The 22,556-nt window shown below is 37.0% G+C and overlaps 1 protein-coding gene across 5 annotated transcripts in view; it reads left to right on the forward strand.

The window, feature by feature from the left end:
• The window catches only part of RARS2 (arginyl-tRNA synthetase 2, mitochondrial), an 83,135-nt gene that overhangs the window by 8,271 nt on the left and 52,308 nt on the right, over positions 1-22,556 (forward strand). For 2 of the 5 annotated variants that reach the window (XM_032275292.1, XM_032275293.1), the window contains exons 2-4: positions 8,997-9,070; positions 14,707-14,809; positions 16,139-16,222. In XM_032275292.1, the coding sequence (XP_032131183.1) occupies positions 8,997-9,070; positions 14,707-14,809; positions 16,139-16,222 (261 nt within the window). Of the gene's footprint in view, positions 1-8,996; positions 9,071-14,495; positions 14,611-14,706; positions 14,810-16,138; positions 16,223-22,556 lie in introns of those variants that run through there. The other 3 variants (XM_032275294.1, XM_032275296.1, XM_032275295.1) reach the window with 2 other exon arrangements.

Here is a 22,556-nt window from a genome sequence, read left to right on the forward strand (position 1 = left end):
TGTCAGTAAATATTAGTCATTATTTATGTTATTTTAGAATATCTGAGGGTGGGGTACTTTGAAGACCCCTCTCCCCCTCACCACTCTAGGTTTAGCACTGTGTGAAGTTAGTAAACAGTGCATGTCTGAGCCCTACTGCTTAACGTTTACTAGGAATTCCTTAAACGTACTTTTATAAAGTTGTGGTTTGGTAAAGGAAAAGTTCTCATTTTTGCAAAATAATGCCTGCTCATTTTAAAGAATTAAGCAATACAAAAATGCAAAGAATTTTTTAAGCTCCCCCATAAATCATCACCAACACTGACTTTTAGTTTTAGGTATATTTCTATGTAGATATACAGGCAGAAAAAAAGAAGGAAGGAAAATAGGAAGGAAAACTGGGTAAATACACTTTTTACAAAATCCAGGCTGTGTTGTAATGAGTTTTTATTTTCAGAGTGTTTTAAGTTTTACAATGGAAAATGAAAATAGTATTATGAATACCTCATGTACTCGTTACTGAAATGCTGTTTTATCATTTTTGTTATATTCGTATTATTATTTTAAAGTAGAAATGGGGGGGGGGTCTCACTATGTTGCCCGAGGCTGGTCTCAAACTCTTGGCCTCAAGTGATCCTCTGCCTTGATCTCCCAAAGTATTGGGATTACAGGTGTGAGCCACCACACTTGGCCTAAAATGCTGTTTTAAATAAAAATGTTAAAAGTAGTTTTGTTTGAATTCAGTGAAAGAAAAACCAAAATGCAGTTCAAAAAAACTGATTTCCTAAATGAGGTTTTTACAGATAAGAAAATTGTGAAAAACATTACAATTTGTATTGTTTTTTTTTTTTTTAAAGATCTTTATGTTTCTAATTTACATAGCATCACCTTCTGCCGTAAGGGATGAAGACATTAGCACTCTCACAGATGTATAACTTTCTTCTGTCTTTACCAATTCGTGTTGAGTAACCTTCTCACTCAAAGTTTCATAACATTTATAGTCTGTTTAGTAACCATATCTGTGCAATTTGTCTCCTATTCATTTTATGTTGAACCAGATAAAATGCTTACCACCAATCTTTTTCCTGATGTATGGCTTAATTGGTTGTATTTAAGAAATTATGACTTCTCAGAAAAAATCCTAGAAATATCGAAAGGAGGCATAAGCTTTAGAAAATTACCATGTTTAGAAATAAGGCTGAATGCAGTGGCTTATACCTATAATCCCAGCACTCTGGGAGTCTGGGGCAGGATGTTTGCTTGAACTCAGGAGTTTGAGACCAGCCTGGACAGCAAGGTAAGATATGCTGTCTCCACAAAAAATACAAAAAATTAGCCAGGCACAGTGGTGCACACCTCTAGTTTCAGCTACTCAGGAGGTTCAGGTGGGAGGATCAATTGAGCCCAGGAGTTAGAAGTTGCAGTGAGCTATCATCATCCCACTGCATTTCAGCCTGGGCAACAAAGTGAGACCCTGTCTCAAACAACAACAAAGAATCAAAATCTTTCTTTAAGAAGTAAAGGAATAACACTGATTGTTTAGTTCTTATCTCAGATTTTCTCTCCTAATACCATAGATGCAAATACATAGGGAATCCCAATATAATTTTAAAATTTTCCAATCTTCCTGTGTTGGCAATTAACTCAAATTAAAAAACAACTGAACAGGTGAAACAAACATACTAGTTTGCAACTTCTTTATTGAATGAATCTATTCCTATGTAATATCACCACCAAATTATCTGCTTTGACTGGATCATGATCTTTATGATTTAGGTAATGTGACTACGAAGTAAAGTACATTTATTTCATTTCTCATGGAGTTTTCTTGATTGGATGCTTTATTTTCAAAATTTAGTAACTTAACCAGCATGCATCTCAGTGTTGAATTTTCTGTATATTTTCTTGACATAATTTATTTTTATCTGTAGATTCAGTTTGTCTTTTTAATTAAAATGTTAATCATAGAAAAGAATGTAGTTAATACTTATATGCCCCACACCCGGTTTGAAAAATAAAATATTACGAATACTTTTAAATTCTTGAGACTACCTATCTCTGACAAACTCTTTCCTCACACAAGAGGTAATGTCTCTCTTGAAATTTATTATAACTGTGAATATCACTTATTACCATGAATGTATCTCTGAATAGTATAATTTTATAAGTTATTAAATTTTTTATAAATTGTATCAAACTGTAATGATTTTTGTGCAGCTGCAGCTTGGATTTTTTGGTTTGACTCAATTTTTTAAAAAGACATATCCAGCTGGGCACAGTGGCTCACACTTGTAATCCCAGCACTTTGTGAGGCTAAGGCCGGTGACTTGAGGTCAGGAGTTCGAGACCAGCCTGGCCAACATAGTGAAACCCTATCTCTACTAAAAATACAAAAATTAGCTGGACATGGTGGTGGGTACCTGTAATTCCAGCTACTCAGGAGGATGAGGCTGAAGAATAGCTTGAACCCAGGAGGTGGACGTTGCAGTGAGCAGAGATCACACCATTGCACTCTAGCCTGGGTAACAAGAGCGAAACTCTCTCAAAAAAAAAAAAAAAAAGTATCCATAATGATGCATGGAGGTCTAGTTCTTTGATTTTACTGCTGAACGGTGTACCATAGTAGTAGTGTACCACAATTCCTCTGATTCCAGCTGCCACTTGAGTAAACAGTTCCATATGTGCTTCCATTCACCTGTTGCTAACAGCACCCCAGCTTCTCTGCAGCTTGCTGGTCCCAGCACATATGTAGCTCCAGTGTGGTGAAATTATTCTGGATAGAGAATTCTGATAGACATTGTATTTTAGGAGGTACCGAGAAAAGCCTCCATTGCTTACAGCAATGACTTTGATGGCATGATCATGTATTAACTTTTCTTCCTTCCTTCTCTCTCATCATTTCTGCCCCCAGGAACCATCTCCCAAATAGACTGCTTGCTCACAAGTCTTTTTCTCAGCCCTGCTTTTGGGGAAGCCAAGGCATGGGTGTGGGTGTATGTGTGTGTGTGTGTGTACTTTCCATTTCGTAGGGTTCTGTTGATTCATCTCTGTGACTTCTGATAAGTGATACTACGTTAGGAGCCCTGCTAAATAAGGCTGCCTCATTCTGCTTCAAAATCTGTAGTGTCGTGTCTTGGAGACCTCTTTGAAGTTTGTGGCTTTGAATTTTGTCTCTCTATCCTTATGTATTGGTTTCTCGGGAAGCAGTCTACCTTTCCTTCCTGTCTGCTTGTTTTTATTTGCCAGTCTTCTTTGAGTTTGTATTTTAAGGACACTGATTTTCCTGAGGTTGGATTATCTTGTCTTCAATTCTGTTTATTTTTCTGATTACATTAATTTTTGTGTACTCTGATTATTTTAGTTCTATGTCATACTTTTTTTTTCAATTATGACTGTACTCATATTTCTAAATTATTAGTTTTATGGTAAAAAGTTTGGTCATCAATTTTTAGACTCCTTTTAAAATTCACTTTTGTTTTCTCGTCTTGTCTTTTTTACTTCTTGTATATTCTACTCACATTCTCAGTAAGTTCCAAATCCTGAAGCATTTGTGAACAATGTTTTTCGTATTCATTGGGTTACATTTTTCTCCTGGGCAGAGTTCTTTGATCTGTTGAATGCCACATTTTTTCCTGCTGTCTATCTTTTGGTCTGGGCCTTCCTCCCTTCTCTGTCTCTCCTTATTTTTGTTTATTTCAGTTTGAGTACCTGCTGGTGATGCCTGTTCTTTTTCTTCTTACTCATGCTTGACAGCTCTGCCCCAGCTTTCTATTTGTTTGCACGTTGTGTGGATGATTTCTTCACTCTTAGTGTCACATTTGTTCTTGACTTACCTTACCTTTGTTGTTGCAAAAATATAAACTCTGCCCCCTTTCCATTCCTGTTTTGTCTCTCTCTCCAGTAGGTCATGGTGACCTGTACATATTATTCCTCAACTCTGATATGGTATATGTTTGCTAACTAGCCCCGATACTTTTCTGTCTTCCTATAAAGACCACTACTCTTATTCTTACCACTCACACAACACCATATCAAGGTTTGCTTTCTGCAGTTGGAGCATGTATTGTGTTTTCATTGGAAAAGCCATTGGTGTGCTACCCTAGAATTTTTACTTCTTCTGGAAGGTGCTAGAATTTATTTCTGTCTCATTGTTTCCCACAGCTTGGGCAGCATCTCTCAGTTGCAAGAGAGAAAAAATTGTGGAATTTATTCAGTTTGTTTCTCTCCAGATTTGGGGTGTTAATGAGAATTGTTGATTCATCTCTATGACTTCTGATACATAAGGACCGAGTTAGGAGTCTTGCCAAACAGGCTGTTCCATTCTCCTCCAGAAGCTATTGTATTTTTACTTGACTATCACCTTTGAAGTTTATGACTTAGCTCTTCCTGCCTTGTGTATTTGCTGCTGGAGAACCTACCTGTCTGTTTACTTTCTTTCTTTTTCTTCTTGATGTTGGTTGAAGATGGGAGATTATGTGAAGAAGCTTTCATTTCACTACTTCATCCCAGAGTCTTCCTGGTTTTTTTTTGTTTGTTTGCTTGTTTGGGGTTTTTTTCTTGGAGGCGTGTGTGTGTGTGTGTGTGTGTGTGTGTGTGTGTGTGTGTGTAAAAATAAACATAATGTAAAATTTGCCATCTTAGCCATTTTTAAGTATATGGTTCAGTGGTATTAAGTACATTTAAATTGTACAACCTTCACCACCATCTATCTGCAGAACACTTTTCATCTTGCATAACTAAAACTCTGTACCCATTAAACAATAACTCCACATTTACTTCAATGCCTTTTTTTGTTTTAAAATTTACATTATGTAAGACTGTTTTTATACTGATATGTTTGGGCTTCATGACCCCACCTTAATCTCATGTTGAACTGCAATTCCCAGTGTTGGAGTTGGGGCCTGGTGAGAGGTGATTGGATCATGGAGATGGTTTCTAATGGTTTAGCACCATTCCCCTAGTGCTGCCTTGGCAATAGAGTTCTCACAAGATCAGGTTGTTTAAAAGTGTGTAGCATCTCCCACTTCGCTTTTTTTCTCCTGCTCTTGCCCTGTAAGATGTGCCTCTTTCCCTTCGCTTTCTGCCATGATTGAGTTTCCTGAGGCCTCCCTAGCCATGCTTCCTGTATAGCCTGCAGAACCATGAGCCAAATAAACCTCTTGTCTTCATAAATTACCCAGTCTGTTATGTCTTTACAGCAGTGCAAGAACAGACTTATTAGATGTATCTTCTGTGAAATTATTGAAACTATTATCTTGTTATTTTTATCTACATATGAGTAAGATAAGCTAGTCTTAGAATTATTTTCAGGAAAAGTTCATTCCTGCTATTTGCTGGAAAAAAAAAAAATATATATATATGTATATATATGTTTTACCCTATATTACTAGGGGTAAAACATGCTGTGTAGATAGATTCCATTTGTACCTTGATTGCCAAGAAGTGTAAGTACCTTGAGCTTAGGTTTTCTGGCATAATTTTATACCTCCATTTTGTTTTATGTGCTTAAGTCCCCCACAGGGCTTTTCTGTAGCAAATGAAATGTAATAAAATAATACATGAGGCCAGGCATGGTGGCACAATTCCTTGTAGTCCCAGATACTCAGGAAGTTGAGGTGGGAGGATCGCTTGAGATCAGGAAGTTGAGGCTACAATGAGCTGTGGTCAAGGCAGCACTCCAGCCCGGGTAACAGAGTGAGACCCTATCTCTGAAAAAAACAAAAAAAAGAAGAAATGATTAATTAGCTTTTCGTTTAGCCAAAAGAATTCTCTAAATGAGAATTTCGTATTGTTTATTTCAATGTAGGTATTGTATTGCTTCCCAAGTTCACAACCTATTTGTCAGCTGAAATGCTTCGAAACTGACTTAATTGCTAAGCTTTTTTTCAGCTGAATTGCTATGTATAAGATAGAGGAAAATCTTAGTGATTATGGGTAAGTTCAGGAGATTTGTCCAAAACTAAAATTTTTTAAAAGGAAAAGGAAATATTTATTACATGTTTACTATATGACATATTAGTCATCATAAGAGCCCTAGTTGATTATTTAACAGATTTATTATCTCCATATTTCAGCTATGAAAACTATAGCTCATTCATGTGAGATTACTTTCCCAAGGTCTCTTAACTAATAAAAGTAGAACTGGAAGTTAGATCCTTTTTTTTTTTTTTTCCCTGGGAAATTATAATAGAACCTTTATTTCTGATGTCTCTATTCTAAAAACATTTTGTACTATAAACATGAACTATTTCAGCCTTTGTCCTATAAATGCTTTGGAAATGTTTACTTCTATAAATGTATCCTAAAGAAATGACATTTTAGTAAGAAATACAGTAATTTACTTCCTAAAGTCTAGAAAATAAAAAATATTGTACCCTGAGAGAAAACGTTAGAAAATCAACCTATACCAAGCCAAAGTGGAAATGTACAAGCCTCTTAAAGAAAGTGATGGCTCCAGGTCTGCACGTTTGGGCAAGTTTTTGAAGTTAATATGTTTGTGAAATTCAACAAATAACTTCTATTGGCAACAGGAGAGTAAATGTTGTTATTAATCAAGAAACAGTGTTTTTAATTTTATTCCTGTCCTCAACAGTCACAAACACCCTTAAAGTGATTTTTCTTAAACTCTTCTTTCTTTTTCTGTTTTCCCCATCACTCCCTTTTCATTTTCACAACTCTACAGTCACATAATTCTTTGCAGAGGCTACATGGGGTTTGGAAAAGTGGGGAAAAAGTTGAAGACAGTTTTAAATTCATGCTGGCTGTGCTGTTATTTCAATACTTTGTTTTTATGCATTTCTCACTGAAAGGATAATACATATGTGTATTAGTCTATTCTCATGCCACTAATAAAGACATACTGACACTAGGTAATTTATAAAGGAAAGAGGTTTAATTGACTCACAGTTCAATATGGCTTGAGGGGCCTCAGGAGAGTTACAATCACTGCAGAAGGGGAAGCAGACAGGTCGTTCTTCACGTGGCAGCAGCAAGAAGTACCGAGCGAAGGGTAGTGGAAAGCCTCTTTTAAACGCATCACATCTCATGAGAACTAACTCACTGTCAGGAGAACAGGATTGGGGATACCACCCTCATAATTCAGTTATCTCCATCTGATCCCTCCCGTGATACATGGGGATTATGGGAGCTATAATTCAAAATGAGATTTTGGAAGGAAATACAACCAAACCATATCAATATGGCATAGGGGTTGAGTACAGGTTTTGGTTTTAGATAGCCTGTATTCACATCCTAGCTTTTCTTTCCACTTAGGCAAGTTAAGTAAATTCCCTTTACTTCAGTTTCATTATTCATAAAATGAGGACAGAAATAGTAGGAAAGTCATGGGATTGTTGCAAGGTAAAATTAAGGCAGTTAAGACATGCTTGTCACATAGGACTGGTGTGGTGGCTCACTCTTGTAATCCCAGCACTTTGGGAAGTGGGGTCGGGACGTTTGCTTGAGGCCAGGAGTTAGAGGCTAGCTTGGTCAACATAGCAAGACTGTCTCTATACAGATTTTTTAAAAATCCGGCTGAGTGTGGTATCTCACACCTGTAATTCCAGCACTTTGGGAGGTCGAGCCAGGCAGATCACCTGAGGTCAGGAGTTTGAGACTAGCCTGGCCAACATGGTGAAACCCCATCTCTACTAAAAATACAAAAATTAGCCGAGTGTGGTGGCAGGCGCCTGTAATCCTAGCTACTCAGGAGGCTAAGGCAGGAGAATCACTTAAACCCAGGAGGCGAAGGTTACAGTGAGCCAAGATCACCCCACTGTACTCCAGCCTGGGTGACAGAGTGAGAGTCCATCTCAAAATAAATAAATAAATCATTCAGTGCATGGGAATGTCTCTTCTACCTAACTTTGAGTGTCCATTTAGGGCAGTAGTTCACAGCTCTGGCTGTGTATTGACAATAATGCAAGGAGCTTTTAAAAAATATAAATACAGCAAAGCACAGTTCCTCACACCTGTAATCCCAGCACTTTGGTGAGTTGATGTGGGAGGATCACATCAAGCCAGGAGTTGGAGACTGGCCTGGGCAACATAGCGAGAAACTGTATGTGCTACAAAATATATGTACATAAACATACCTACCCCTACTATTCTAATGAGTAAGCCTTCCATAGGGCTGGGGATCAGATTTTCCTTATTATTTACTTGTTTATTTTTAAATGCCGTGAGGTGTTTTTTTTGTTTTGTTCACTGCTGTATGCTAATACCTGGAATAATGCCTGGGACATTAAGTAGCCACTGAATATTTTGTTTTGCTTTTGTTGTTGTTTGTTTTTGTTTTGTTTTGTTTTCGAGACAGAGTCTCACTCTGTTGCCAGGCTGGAGTGCAGTGGGGCAATCTTGGCTCACTGCAACCTCTGCCTCTTAGGTTCAAGCGATTCTCCTACCTCAGCCTTCCAGGTAGCTGGGACTACAGACATGCACCACCATGCCTGGCTAATTTTTGTATTTTTAGTAGAGACGGGGTTTCATCATGTTGGCCAGGATGGTCTCAATCTCTGGACTTTGTGATCCACCCACCTCAGCCTTCCAAAGTGCTGGAATTGCAGGCACGAGCCACCGTGCCTGGCCAATATTTTTTTTTTTTCCTCCCCTTAGAGAACTTGGAATTACCAATTTTTTTAATGAAAAAAAAATGAATTATCTGTGGGTAATTTCTCAGTGGTTTGTCTTCTCTCTTACTGTAATTTTTTTTTAAATTTACTTAGATAAAATTCATTCTTTTTCTGGATAGTTCCATTTGCTAATTTATGGTCAAATCTTCCTCTCAACCCCTGGCAACCACAGATTTATTCTTCATCTTTAGAATTTTGGGTTTTCCAGAGGTCCAATAATTGAATCATACACTAGATACCTTTATGAATCTGGCTTCCTTCACTTATAATGCATTTGAAGCTCATTCGTGTTAAGTGTATTAATAGTTTATTCTTTTAAGTGATATTCCATTGAATGGAACAAATACGTCAACAATCTTACACTGTTTTGTTCTTTTTGATTTTTAGCTTTCCAGAGTGTTGGATCTTCCACCAGAAAACTTGATCAAGTCAATATCTGCAGTTCCAATTTCCAAAAATGAGTTAAGTATAATATACTTGTAACAATCTAAAAAGTTGCTGACTTTGTTGCTATACCAAAAAAGTAAAAAAGAATTGTTACTCTTCAATTTATGATATAGTCCTTGAAATTAACTGTAAGATATGATTCATTATATTCAACCTATTACTCCCATTGAGTTAAATAATAAAATTAATATCTGTATTTTAAATATTCTGATGTAGCGGATTATTATTATTCATTACTGTATCCCCAATACCTGGAATAATGTATTATTCTATTACTCCCATTGACTTAAATAATAAAATTAAAATCTGTATTTTAAATATTCTCATGTGGCAGATTATATATTCTTATATTAGTTATGCTAGTAAATATAATTATGGCAAAGTCTTTGGGAATGAGGTTCAAATTCAATCCTGTAACAAATCACAAAAATTTTGGTTAGAATGTCAGGGTTTTTGTAGGGATATTAAAGATTGTACAGCCATCTGGTGCTTCGATACTGCTGTACCATATTTATCTACTAGGTTTTTAATGTTGTTTTCGTTTATTAGGTTTCCTTTTGAGTATTCCCAGTGATAGAAAACTGTTGGTTAGGACTACACACAACCAGTAGTTGCTTTCTTGGTTACGAGAGATGTCTCTTTGTGAGTTTGGTCATCCTAAATGATTCCTGTTTACCATCTGGATAGAAAACTTCAACATTTGGATAAAATATTCTCTGTCAATTAATAATGAAAAGAAATTAGCTACATAGTAGGCATTTAAGCCCTAAGCTTTGAAAAGAAATAAAAGATATAATTATTAGTACTATTATGTCTTTGTATTTTATTCACTCAACTTTGTCAGGACTTTAAGGTAGAGAATAAAAAAGTAAGTGGAAAAGAAAGCAAAAGCCTACATTTGGCCTTCTAGTAAAAGCACCTTTAAGATGGCTGACTGCAACTTTTTATATTGACTTTCTGTAAGAGAGGCAACCACTACCAAGAGGATCTTGTGATTATATGTAAATAGATGTAACCTTCCAAACTGGTTACCTATTTCATAAAACTTATAAATGACATTCTGCATAATAAGAGAAATGTTACTGGTTTGGTGTTTGTTTTGAGACCAGGTCTCATGGAGGGCAATGGTGTGACCTTGGCTCACTGAAGCCTCAACCTCCCATGCACAATTGTTCCTCCCATCTTAGCCTCAAGAGTAACTTGGACTACAGGCTCATACCACTATGCATGGCTGATTTTTATGTTTTTGTTTAGAAATGGAGTTTAGCCATGTTGCCTAGGGTGGTCTTGAACTCCTGGGCTCAAGCAATGTACCTGCCTTGGTCTCTCAGAGTATGAGATTATAGGTATGAACCACTGCACCCAGCCTTTTTCCATTTTCCTTTTTTTGAGATGGAGTCTTGCTCCCATTGCACTGGCTTCAGTGCAGTGATGCAATCTAGGCTCACTGCAACCTCCACCTCCTTGGTTCAAGTGATTTTCCTTTAGCCTCCCAAGTGGTTTGGATTACAGGTGTGCACCACCATACCTGGCTAATTTTTGTATTTTTAGTAGAGATGAGGTTTTGCCATGTTGGGCAGGCTGGTCTCAAACTCCTGACCTCAGGTGATCCACCCGCCTCAGCTTCCCATAGTACTAGGATTACAGGCCTGAGCCACTGCACCCGGCCTCCATTTTCATTTGATGTTTCAAAGGCGTTCAATAAGCTGAACCATCTTGGCCTGTCTTTTGAGTAGGATTTCCTTTGCCTGCTTTCACGAATTTGAAGTATTGACTTTAGTTTATAGAAAATAAAGATTGGGGAGGGCCTCAACATTTTTCTGGCCTACAAATCTGAAATTCTTTATATTAAATTTACTTAAAACAAACTGTTATATGTAAATTTTTGGTGCCTCAAAAAAGGTAGCCATTGAATAAAAATTTTCTCAGCAAGGCAATTTTTACCTTCTGCAGAAAGAGTGCTACCTGTTAACAATCCTGCCACAAGAGCACAATGAACAAAGGAAAGGCAGGAATATTTATCTCTCATGCACTAGGTCCTTACTGCTGTATCCTATGTCCACTGGTTGGAGCTGGACCTCACAGTCAAAGCTAAACCTGATTGGCTAACAACTTAACACTTTCCTAAATAGGTAAAGGCAACAGCGAACAAAGGAAAAGAGAAAATTGCTTGTGAAAGAACTTAGAAAAGTAATGCCATTTTCAAATATGGAAGGGGCATGGGCTGCAAGCTGGGACATGCCTGAGCAGGTGCAGAACAGATATCTTGGTTAAAGTACAAGGATATACAATGTACTCATTTCTTAACAACTACATAGGATAGGGCTTAACAAAGGGTTATTAGAAAAAAAAAAAGAAGGCTTTGAAGGAAGTTAGTCTTTAAAAGAAACTATTATTTCTAACATTTATTGTTTACTCTTTAACAAGAAGGGAAACTTTAAAGAGGAACTTTTTACTTTCCACACAAAGGGAACCTCTACTGCTTTGCCATAATGAATTCAGGTATCCTTTACAGCATGAACCTAAGCCTAACCATTCTATATTTCTAACTTTATTCCAGAATGCTCGTACCAGGTTAATTAAGACATACTATTTTTTTAACATGGTTTATTTAACATAATGAATTAATTTACTTAGATCTACTAATTCTCAATTTTATTTTCTGTCTACTGTATGATGGTAGTAGACAGAATTAACAACTTTATTATAAGCCAGTGGCTATCAAGTCTGTGAATTTAACACTAATCAATATCACAACTCCTCAGAAGTAGTGGAAAAATAACTATTAATTTTTAAACTTTTTAAGTATAAATGAACATATGGGGACTAGTTTAATGAACCTTATGTGCCCATAACCCACCATCACATGTATGGGACCAGTTTTGTTTCTTTTATACTCTGTCCACTGTCCTTGTCCACTTTTTTTTTTTTTTTTTTTTTGGAGACAGGATCTCACTGTGGCAATCGCTGAGGCTGGAGTGCAGTGGTAGAATCACGGCTCACTGCAGCCTCAACCTCCCAGGCTCAAGCTGTCCTCCCATCTCAGCCTGCCGATTAGCTGGGACCACAAGCATGGACCACCATGCTTGGCTAATTTTTAAAATTTTCTGTGGAGACAGTGTCTCCCTACATTTCCCAGGCTAGTCTTGAACTCCTTGGCTCAAGCAATTCTCCCACCTCAGCCTCCTATGCTAGAATTATAGGTGTAAGCCACTGTGTCAGGCTCTCCTTATCCACAGTTGATTTTGATATCTACTGCTTTTCATAGCCTAGATGTTATGTCTTTATAAAGAGTTTTTTAAAATTTGTTTTTCTATTATAAAAGCAAAACAGATAATCTTCTTAAGGAAATTCAGGAAAATACAGAAGAATAAGAGAAGATAAAAGTACCCAATATTCTTACTACAGTAAGACAACTGATTTTAGCAAGTTGATGTATTTTTTACTTTTTTCTTTGAATGTTTTTAGCCTTTTAAAAAAATGTAACTATAAAACGACTACTAGAAAAATGTAAGATTTTTTAATCCTTTTCCTGACATAATTCTTTTTTATAAATGAATATCACTTTTAACAATATTGCAACATTCCCTTGTTGCTAGACATTTAGATTGTTTTCATTTTTTAATATAATTTTTTTTTTTTTTTCTTAGAATCTGGGTCTTCCTATGTTGCCCAAGCTGATCTTGAACTCCTTAGCTCAAGCATTCCTCCTGCCTTGGCCTCCGAAAGTGCTAGAATCACAGGCATGAGCCCCTGTACCTGGCCAAAGTTTGATACATACTGGGCTGCTGGATGATGTATTAAGGCTCAGGAAAATTCTTAATGGTCATTGTAGACTAGGTTTTAAAATGTGATGTTAACCAGAAGTCACACAGGAATTCTTAGTTATCTCCCTGAGTTTCACAAGTGTTAATTAAAGGAATCATTTGTGCCTTCTCAAAAATATGTCTTTTAATTCCAGTGACAGATGGGCTGGATAAATAATGTTTCAACTCTCTTACTCTGCCCATAGAGTCTCATTCTCTAGTTCCATATTAAACACCAGAAGATTAATTAGTGTGAGTAGTTATATAGATGTTTGTATGTTGATTTAAAAAGAATTTTTTCACCTTGAACTATTTCAAACCTCCGGAAAAATTCATAGTGGTTTTTTTTTTTTTTTTTTTTGAGACAGAGTTTCGCTCTTGTTACCCAGGCTGGAGTGCAATGGCGCGATCTCGGCTCACCGCAGCCTCCGCCTCCTGGGTTCAGGCAATTCTCCTGCCTCAATCTCCTGAGTGGCTGGGATTACAGGCACGCGCCACCATGCCCAGCTAATGTTTTGTATTTTTAGTAGAGACGGGGTTTCACCATGTTGACCAGGATGGTCTCGATCTCTTGACCTCGTGATCCACCCACCTCGGCCTCCCAAAGTGCTGGGATTACAGGCGTGAGCCACCGCGCCTGGCCTCATAGTGTTATAATGAGTACTCTCATGGTCCCTTTCTAAGTTGTCAAGTCCTTTTTCCAAATTTACTTCAAGTCTTATTTTGTGGGGAAAGGGAAAGCTTTTGATTTTTATCAAACATTAAGATAATGTTGAAGTCACTATATGTATTTATTTGACTTCATTCCCTACCCTGCTTCCTAGAGAGAAGTGATGTCATAATGCAAATGACTTATTTTCACTAATCAGTTAGTTGCTTTGTGTTTGTTTCTTTGTTTTTGTGTTGTTTCTTCACCTACCCAATGAAAAGGATAAATGGCATTGTCTGTCTCTTTAATGAACTACTGAGTGTTAAGAATAATCTTATTTTTCTCATCTTGAAACTCGAATTACAACATTTTTTGAAATATGGCATTTGGAGGTCAGTGGAGAAGTGTGAATTATAAGCAAACTTTGGAGTAGTAGAGGAAGCATTGTAGAAGAGTTCAAGAGACCTGGGCTTTTTTCTCAATCTGTTTTTAGTTGCAGTAGGATTTTAAAGGAGACATTTAGCTTGCCAGACATCAGTTTTCATGTCTATAAAATAAGGTGGCTGCTCTACCTGTTTCACAGAGATACCATAAAGCTACAATTGGGTAATAGAAGAGGAATAATTTTATAAGATGATAAGAAAAACATTCTAAATAAATAATAGGTTATTTTTAATTTCCTTGCTTTTAATTTTATTTATTTATTTGTGGTTGTTTTTTTTTTTTTTTTTGGAGATCAGAGTTTTGCTCTTGTCACCCAGGCTAGAGGGCAATGGCACAATCTTGGCTCCCTACAGTCTTCACCTCCTGGATTCAAACAATTCTCCTGCCTCAGTCTCCTGAGCAGATGGGACTATAGGCACATGCCAACATGCCTAACTAATTTTTCTGTGTTTCTGTGTGTGAGTGTGTGTGTGTGTGTGAGTGTTTTTAGTAGAGACAGGGTTTCACCATCTGGTTAAGCTGATCTTGAACTCCTGACCTCAGGTGATCTGCCTGCCTTGGCCTCCCAAAGTGCTGGGATTACAGGTGTGAGCCACCGTGCCTGACCACCTTGCTTTTAATTTTGAAAGCAAACATAACACCTTCTCTGGTAAAGGTATGTCTCAGTGGAGAACTTATAGTGATGAGTCTTTGTTACACAACCAATGCTTTCAAGTTAACCGTCCTATCTCGTTTCAATGTCTGTCTTTAGAGAAGCAGCTGATTTTCAGCTTTCTGTGGATTCTTTATTGGAAAAAGACAATGACCATTCAAGACCAGATATTCAAGTTCATGCCAAGAGGCTAGCAGAGAAGGTACTTAGCACTGTTATCTCTTTTTGACACTGTAATAAACTTATTATTAAAAAAAAATATTCGGCAAGCTATCTCAGCCATAATAATTAATTTAATAGTGTTTCTTTGTTCAAGGCATCTTGGGTAATATAACTTAAATTCATTTTAGCCTTGTAGTCTAAGGTTTTAATGATTTTTCAAATTAGTTATAAAGCATTCCTCTTAAGCTGACATTGTTCAATTTTCTGATTAACCACTTACAGGAAGACTGAACTGTTAATTAAATTTACAGATTGATGCTGGATGGACTTTTGAATTTAGGAGAATAAGTTAATAAATTAGAGCAGTGAGGTGCAAATTTTAAAATGAGTTTCTGAGAAGATGAATATTAAAATATGAGAAGAAATGATTAGATGTAAATAGAATCATGATTGCAGAGAAGAGGTGGTTAGATGATTTAATAAGCTCTTTTATTTCTCAGTTCTCTGACGGGTTTGATATCTAAAAGAGGAATTGAAAGTATTGTAAGGAATTACTAAATATAAATTGTTAGTGTAATTCTCTCAGAAAAGGCAGAGATGTTGGACAAGGTTATTAACATATGTCACAGAGGGAGGGTCTGGGAACTGAAGAATTGGAATAATGAAAGTCAATATTATAGGAAAGATATTTATTTAAAGGATAAGTATGATAAAAGAGCATTGATAGCTTAGTAAATACTTGTTTGATCACAAAATCACCCCAGATTTTTACTAGGAGAATTACTCAAAGTACAATATTTAGTTCCTTTTTCCCATTTCTTGTAAGTTCTTAAAAATAAAGACTAGTTGTTCTTTAGTGACAACAAATATCTCTTCAAGTTCCATAGGTTTTTCATGAGATGGGTTTGAACATCTAATAGGTTAAAAAGTAGAGGCATATGCATAGAAGACAAACTATCTAAATTACATCTTATCTGTTGGTGCAGGTGCTTTAGCATAGACCCTGACAGAATATCATGTTCTGTGGTTCTCATGAAAGCTGGGTGAGATAAAAAGTGTTTATGTCGGAGTAGGTAGACTATGAGTAGAGTGATTTTTCTTACTTGTTAAAAGGTGAATTTGAGGGGAGGGAAAGGGAATGAGGAGGAGAGAGACTGAAAACAAAATAACATGTTGGGGAAAGAGGAAAATTTGTTTACTTAAACAAGATCATGGAACTAAAGAGATTGCTTAAGACCTAGGACCCAATATAGGGACTATGAAAGATGACCTACTTGTATCTTTGTAACCCAAAAATGGTGTTAGAACTACGTAATCTCATTAGGCTCATTATATAACATACGAACTTTGTGTGATTTGTTCTTTTCAGCTAAGATGTGATACGGTGGTGAGTGAAATCAGTACTGGTGAAAGGACTGTAAATTTCAAAATAAACAGAGAGCTCTTAACAAAGGTAAGAATAAGTTAATATCCAGCCATTGTGCTTTCATTCTGTCTGCTTCAGTCACGGTGATCTTCCTCCAGTCCTTTAACTTACTATACCTCCTCTAGCCTCAAAAGAACCTTTGCACATACTGATCCATAACTTGGGGGAGGGCCACCACAAGTTAACACCTACCTATTCTTTAAGTGTTGGTATTTCTTTGGCAGTACCTTTCTGACCCCTTCATTTATATGCATTCATAGCACTGTACAATCATGTACCACATAGAGATGATGGTCCCATAAGACAATACCATATTTTTACTATACCTTTCTGTATTTGGATATATTTAGGTATACAGATACTGTTGTGTTACAGTTGTATACAGTATTCAGTACAGTAACATGCTGTACAGGTTTGTAGCCTAGGAGCAACAGGCTATAGCATATAGCCCAGGTGTGTAGTAGACTATATCACCTAGGTTTGTATAAGCACTTGGGAGGCTGAGGCAGGAGGATTGACTGAGCCTGGGAGCTCAAGACCAGTCTTGGCAGCATAGTGAGACCCTATCTCTTCAAAAAATTTAAAAATTAGCCACTCAAGGTGGTTTGTGCTTGGAATCCCAGCTACTCTGGAGGCTGAAGTGGGAGGATCACTTGAGCCTGGGGGGTTGAGAATACAGTGAGCCGTGACTGTGGCACTGCACTCCAACCTAGGTGAGAGAGTGAGATCTTGTCTCACAGGTTTCAATGGCCACGAATTTTCATGCTTTATTTCAATTAATAAACCAAAGAATTTTTTCTGATTTAAGGATACCCATTAGCTCACTTATTAGAATTACTTCCAAATCCTTCTCAGTTGACAATGGAGGGACAGGAGTCACGGCTTCGAAGTCCAGCTACTCTTTCTCACATGGGAATTCTTCCATATTGCAGCCTTGAGGATCTGCATCTTAGTTGGAATTTCATTAAAGGAGCAAGCAGACTGCTTACTGTTGCCCTGCTCAGTGTCACAGTAAAGCCAGATCCTTCAGCAGTGAGCACTCGTGTTCAGATACAGAACTATTGAATGTACCTCAGGTGTGTGTTATAATTTTAATAATTCTTCTTTACTCAAAACCTAATTTATTCTACATTTGGCTGTCAATTTAAAAGGAGGAAAGGAAACTGAGGCAAAATTAATATAAGTAGAGAGTTTAGTTGGGTCAAGCTTGAGGATTCCAGCTGAGGAGCACAGATAAATGTTGCCCTGAATGTACCCTTCAATCAGCAGCAGTTACAAGTGGATTTTTAAAGGGAAAAAAGAGGGAGTTTGAGTTGTTAACTAGAATTTACATTAAAAATAATGTAAGCTATTGATAAGCTGTACATTTTTCTTTGTATCACAAATTCCAGTAAGGTGACGATAATGTGAGAGGCAGCTAGTTGGGAACAAAATCACATTAAACAATGTGCATAACTGATATCAGATGTGCATGTCTTTCTGAGCCTGCATACCTCATATAGCTGAGACTACTCCGAGATATTTTTGTTTTCTCAAGCTTATAGCATCTGTTTTTCTCATTATTGGATCTCCAGTTTTATAATTTTAACTGTTTTACAGTCCATTTTTTTTATAAGTAGGATAATACTATAAAAATAATGATTAAAAGTATAGTAAATGCATAAATCACTAACATAGTCATTAATAATGAAGCATTATGTACTGTACATAATTGTATGTGCTATACTTTTATATAAATGGCAGTGTAATAAGTTTGTTTACACCATAATTTTCAGGTCTCAGAATGTAGTCATTTGCATGTTTAATAAATTTTTCAGATCACATCAAGAAAAAAATTCAACTTGTTAGGGCCAACAAAGAATCGCTATATCTTGGCTTGAAAAGTAACCATAATGGCATTGCGAAGAACTGTCACTTTGGTACCAAACTTCTACCTGTCAGTAGCTTGCAGTACTTTCAAGAGAAACTGTAACTTCAAATGATATTTAAAAAAGGGAAAAAAGAAAATATGATATTAACCAAATAGGAAAAATGCAGACAAAACCCTGTTTTCTTAGGGATGCTTCAAAATACACAATGGATAGAATTTTATTTCACACTTTTTAATTTGCCAAATTCAATTTTTTTATTTTTGTGGGGTTTTTTGTTTTTTTTTTTTGAGGCGGAGTCTCGCTCTGTCGCCCAGCTGGAATGCAGTGGCACAATCTTAGCTCACTGCAACCTCCGCCTCCCAGGTTCAAGCAATTCTCCTGCCTCAGCCTCTTGAGTAGCCAGGATTACAGACATGCACCACCGTGCTGGCTAATTCTTGTATTTTTAGTAGAGATGGGGTTTCACCATGTTATCGAGGCTGGTCTCGAACTCCTGACCTCATGATCCACCTGCCTTGGTCTCCCAAAGTGCTGGGATTAAAGGCGTGAGCCACTGTGCCTGGCCAACTTTGCATGTGTTACCAAAAGTAAAGAAAAAAGATACTCATTTAAATGGCTCCAGTTCCACTCCAGTGGCTGCATCTATTTCACAAGGAAACTTTTTCCCTATAGGCAGTGGATGCATTCAAGTCACATATAGTTTCCATAAATACGTGGAAGGAATGAATGACTTTAAGCACTTTTCAACTGTTGACCAAAGAATTGACGAGTTAGGGTAGTGATGATAGCTTCCTTAGACATAGGGAAGTGAGTGATAGCTTCCTTAGAAGTCTGGATCAGATCCATAAATAAATAATTAACCAACAAAGAGTTAGATAAAATAACAAAAATTTTCCACAGAAAAGTTAATGGTGATAGACAAAGAGAAAGTACTAGTTAATTGGAATATTAATTAAGTGAAACCTTTGAAAGATTTCATTTCTGATTAAAAGCCCTTTATGCACTAATATTTTACATTACTGAATACAACTTATGTTTAAACATACATATTGATAAAAAGATGGGCTTCTAGCTTATTTATCTATTAGAATATCTGGGAACATTAGTAGCTCACTGACATTCTACAGTTAAAAACTTTCATTTGATTTAATGAATCTGCTAAGTATTTGCCAGAGTCTAAATTACTGAGATCTAAAGATAAAATGGCTTGTATCTCGACCTCAAGGAGCTCGCAATCCAAAAGAAGAGCATAAAAAATACTGCAGTGTAATGGATATGATAATGTAATGAATGTTATAATGGTGGCATATATAAGATGCAACCTCAGTGTAAAGAAGAATACATATATATGTGTATCTTCAGGAGAGAGGACATAACCTTGAATTGGAATGAAGATGAGAAATATACCTGGGGGATACAAGAGCCGACATTCCAGGCAGAGGGGATGGCTTGGGACAGAGTACAGATAGAAACCTGGTATCATCTGGAAGTTAGCAGATCGTTGAGAGTATGGTTGCACACAGATGGCATGGGGGAGGATATGAAATTAGTGTGAAAGGCCTTCTGTTCTTTGCATAAGAGTTCAGCTTTTTCCCATGAGTCATCATTTTCCATGTTATGTGTACCACAGGCAGCACATATGATGATTTTTGGAAGTACACCAGTGAAACCCATTTCATTTTAATAGATAGATATTGGCAGAAAAACCTAGCACTTTGAACTTGTGATTTTTATGGATATTACAATATGCCATTCTTTTTTTTTGAGACAGGGTCTTGCTTTGCTTTGTCACCCAGGGTGGAAGGCAGTGATGTGATCGCACCTTATTGTAATCCCAACCTCCCGGGCTCAAGCAGTCCCCCCGCCTCAGCCTCCAGAGAAGCTAGGAACTGACAAGCACAAGCCACCATGAACAAGCAGTTTTTAAAATTTTTTAATAGAGATGGAGTCTTGCTCAGGCTGGTCTTACACTCCTGGCCTCAAGTGATCATCCTGCCTTGGCCTACCCAAGCACTGGGATTACAGGCATGAGCCACCATGCCCAGCCTATGGTATGCCTTTAAACAAACAAATTTCAAAAAAGTTCAAAAAAAACAAAGGTGATATGCATGTGTCAAGTAAAAGTCAGATTAGAAATTGGTAAAATATATTTTAAAATTATTTTTGTTAGAGATGGAGTCTCTGTTACTCAGGTTGGTGTATAGCATCATCGTCATAGCTTACTGCAGGGCTTAAACTGCTGGGCTCAAGTAATCCTCCCACCTCAGCCTCCAAAAGTAACTGGTAATACAGTCACAGGCCACTACACTTAGCTAATATATATATTTTTTAATTTTTAGTGATGGGGTCTTGCTATGTTGTCCAAGTCGATCTTAACTCCTGGTCTCCAGCAGTCTTCCTGTGTCAGCCTCCCAAAGTGTTTGGATTACAGGCGTGAGGCACTGCACCCAATTGATAAAATCTCCTAAACCATTTGAATGATTGAAGAGTTTGAATAAAACAGACTTGATTAAATGTATATGCTATGTAAAAAGATAGTTAGGTGTTACTGTTTTGTTATATAGTCAGGTTTTACTTAACAGTGTGATACATTCATAGAAATGTGTCAATAGGTGATTTTGTTATTATGGGACATGATAAAGTGTACTTACACAAACCTAGATGATATAACGGACTACACAGACCTAGGCTGTAAACTTATACATCATGTAAAATACTAAATACTGTATTTGTGCAATTGTGACACAGTGATGTTTATATCTTAACATATCTAAACATAGGAAAGATACAGTAAAAATACAGTATTAAAGAGAAAAGATGCTATACCTATATAGGGCATTTACCATGAATGGAGCTTGCAGGACTGGAAGTTGCTCTGAGTGAGTCAGTGAGTGAGTGGTAAGTACATGTGAAGGCCTAACATATTACTGTACACTACTGTAGACATTATAAACACTGTATATTAAGGTTACAATGGGTTTATAAAAAATAGTTTTCCTTGTATCATAACTTCAGAATAAAATAATAAAATAAAAATTAGAAATATTTTTCCTGGCTGGACATGGTGGCTCCCACTTGTAATTCTAGCACTTCGAGATGAGGCAGGAAGATCACTTGAGCCCAGGAGTTTAAGGCTGCAGTGAACTAGGATCACACCACTGTACTCCAACCTGGTTGACAGAGCAAGACCCTGTCGCAATTTTTTTTTTTTTTTTTTTTTGTAAGACGGAGTTTCACTCTCATTGCCCAGGCTAGAGTGTAATGGGGTGGTCTCGGCTTACTGCAACCTCTACCTCCCAGGTTCAAGGGATTCTCCTACCTCAGCCTTCCAAGTAGCTAGTATTACAGGTGCCCACCACCAAGCCCGGCTAGAGATCCTGTCTCTAAAAAATAGATATTTTTCTTTCTTCAATAATAAATTATCCAGCTGTAACATTTTTACTTTATAAACTTTTTCATTTTTTAAACGTTCTTATTTCTTTATGTCTCAGCTTAATTTTTTAACTTTTTGACTCCTAATAGTACCTTAAAACACATACTATACAACTGTACAAAAATATATCCTTATTCTGTAAGCTTTTACTAATTTTCTAATTTATTTTTTAGACTGTTTTGTCAAAAGCTAAGACACAAACACATTAGCCTCAGCCTACACAAAGTCAGGATCATCAACATCATTGTCTTCACTGCCACATCTTGTCCCGCTGAAAGGAAGACAGAAGTAGTTAGTATTTGAAGTCTTAAGAAAGTGGTTTAAGTCACCTAAAAGTGTAAAATAAAAAGCTAGAAGCAAGAATGGAGCACAGAGTACAGAGTCAAGAGCACATGGTGGAAGAAGAGCCTATAAAGGAAATTGAGAAGCAAAAGTTGAGAGAAAATGGTGTCTTTACAACCAAGGAAGGAGGATAGTTGTCAGAAGGGAGTAGTCACCAGCTAAGATGACGTTTGAAAAGTGGTTACTCCTGAGGAAGGAGGGAAGGAATTAGGATAAGGACAGATGATCGAAAGGAACTTTAGCTTTATCTTAAATGTTCAATTTTTAAAAAAATTATTACAGTTTTTTTTTTCCTTTTTTAAATTATATTTTAAGTTCTGGGGTACATGTGCAGATCATGCAGGTTTGTTACGTGTGTCATGCCATGGTGGTTTGCTGCATCCATCTGCCTGTCATCTACATTAGGTATTTCTCCTAATGTTATCCCTCTTCAATCCCCCTACTCCCTGCTATCCCTCCCCTAGTCCCCCATCCCCCAACAGGTCGCAGTATGTGATGTTCCCCTCTCTGTGTCCATGTGTTCTTATTGTTCAACACCCACTTATGAGTGAGAACGTGTGGTGTTTGGTTTCCTGTTCTTGTGTCAGTTTGCTGAGAATGATGGTTTCCAGCTTCATCCATGTCCCTGCAAAGGACAGAAAGTCATTCTTTTTTATGGCTGCATAGTATTCCATGGTGTATATGTGCCACATTTTCTTTGTCCAGTCTATCATTG

This window comes from Sapajus apella, unplaced genomic scaffold (genome assembly GCF_009761245.1).
Source record: "Sapajus apella isolate SASKATOON/1434 unplaced genomic scaffold, GSC_monkey_1.0 scaffold6, whole genome shotgun sequence".
Lineage (NCBI taxonomy): Eukaryota > Metazoa > Chordata > Mammalia > Primates > Cebidae > Sapajus > Sapajus apella.